The 687-nt window shown below is 35.4% G+C and overlaps 1 protein-coding gene across 2 annotated transcripts in view; it reads left to right on the top strand.

Annotated features, from left to right (window-relative positions):
• The window catches only part of LOC102043432 (GON-4-like protein), a 36,946-nt gene that overhangs the window by 15,185 nt on the left and 21,074 nt on the right, over positions 1 to 687 (top strand). For both annotated transcript variants that reach the window (XM_031064316.1, XM_031064315.1), the window contains exon 13: positions 287 to 485. In XM_031064316.1, coding sequence (XP_030920176.1) covers positions 287 to 485 — 199 coding nt within the window. The remainder of the gene's footprint in view (positions 1 to 286; positions 486 to 687) is intronic.

The raw sequence follows: 687 nt of genomic DNA, 5'->3' as shown, positions 1-687 counted from the left end.
ATTTTTTAATATTTTAAAATATTTTTTTAATAAAGCAGCAGGAGCTGAAGCAGTGTGTGTGGTCTTTCTGGAGAGAATGTTGAGTATGTACAGGGGTGGCAAAACCAAACTGTGCAAACCAAATAAAGAGTAAAATAAATGAACAATGTTCTAAAGAAATAAAAATATTCTAAAGAAACAAAAATATTCTAAAGAAATAAAAATATTCTAAATATGAAGCATTATCAAATCAGATTTATTACATTTTATTACACGTTCCAATTGATTCCATTTTGGTCTCCAACAGATTTGAGGAGCCTCTGGCCAATTTGCTGAACAAGCAGCACCAGACAGTGAAGGAACAACTGGAGCAGCTGAGAATGAAAAAGTCTTCAATCAAAGCACCCCAAGAGGCTGAAAAATCCAAATCCCAAAGTGAGAAACCCCTCCACAGCCTTGTTCTGGACAGTGCACAAAGGAAGAGGCTCCAGCAGCAAATGCAGCAGGTAATCAATGCTTGCATTCTCTAAAAAATCCCATTTTCACCAATTTTTTTACTGTCTAAGGGTATTAGTCTTGATCTAGTTTGAATTCTTCTTTTTTTTTCCTCCTGCCACCGCACAAAACTTGTGTAGAAATTCAGAAATGGGCAGTTCTGAGAGCTGAAATCGTTGTTGCTAAAGAAATAATTATGTATTTTTGTAGGGA

This window comes from Geospiza fortis, unplaced genomic scaffold (assembly GCF_000277835.1).
Source record: "Geospiza fortis unplaced genomic scaffold, GeoFor_1.0 scaffold313, whole genome shotgun sequence".
Taxonomy (NCBI): Eukaryota; Metazoa; Chordata; class Aves; order Passeriformes; family Thraupidae; genus Geospiza; species Geospiza fortis.
The sequence above is the reverse complement of the archived record's forward strand: the minus strand, read 5'-3'. Positions and strand labels throughout refer to the sequence as shown.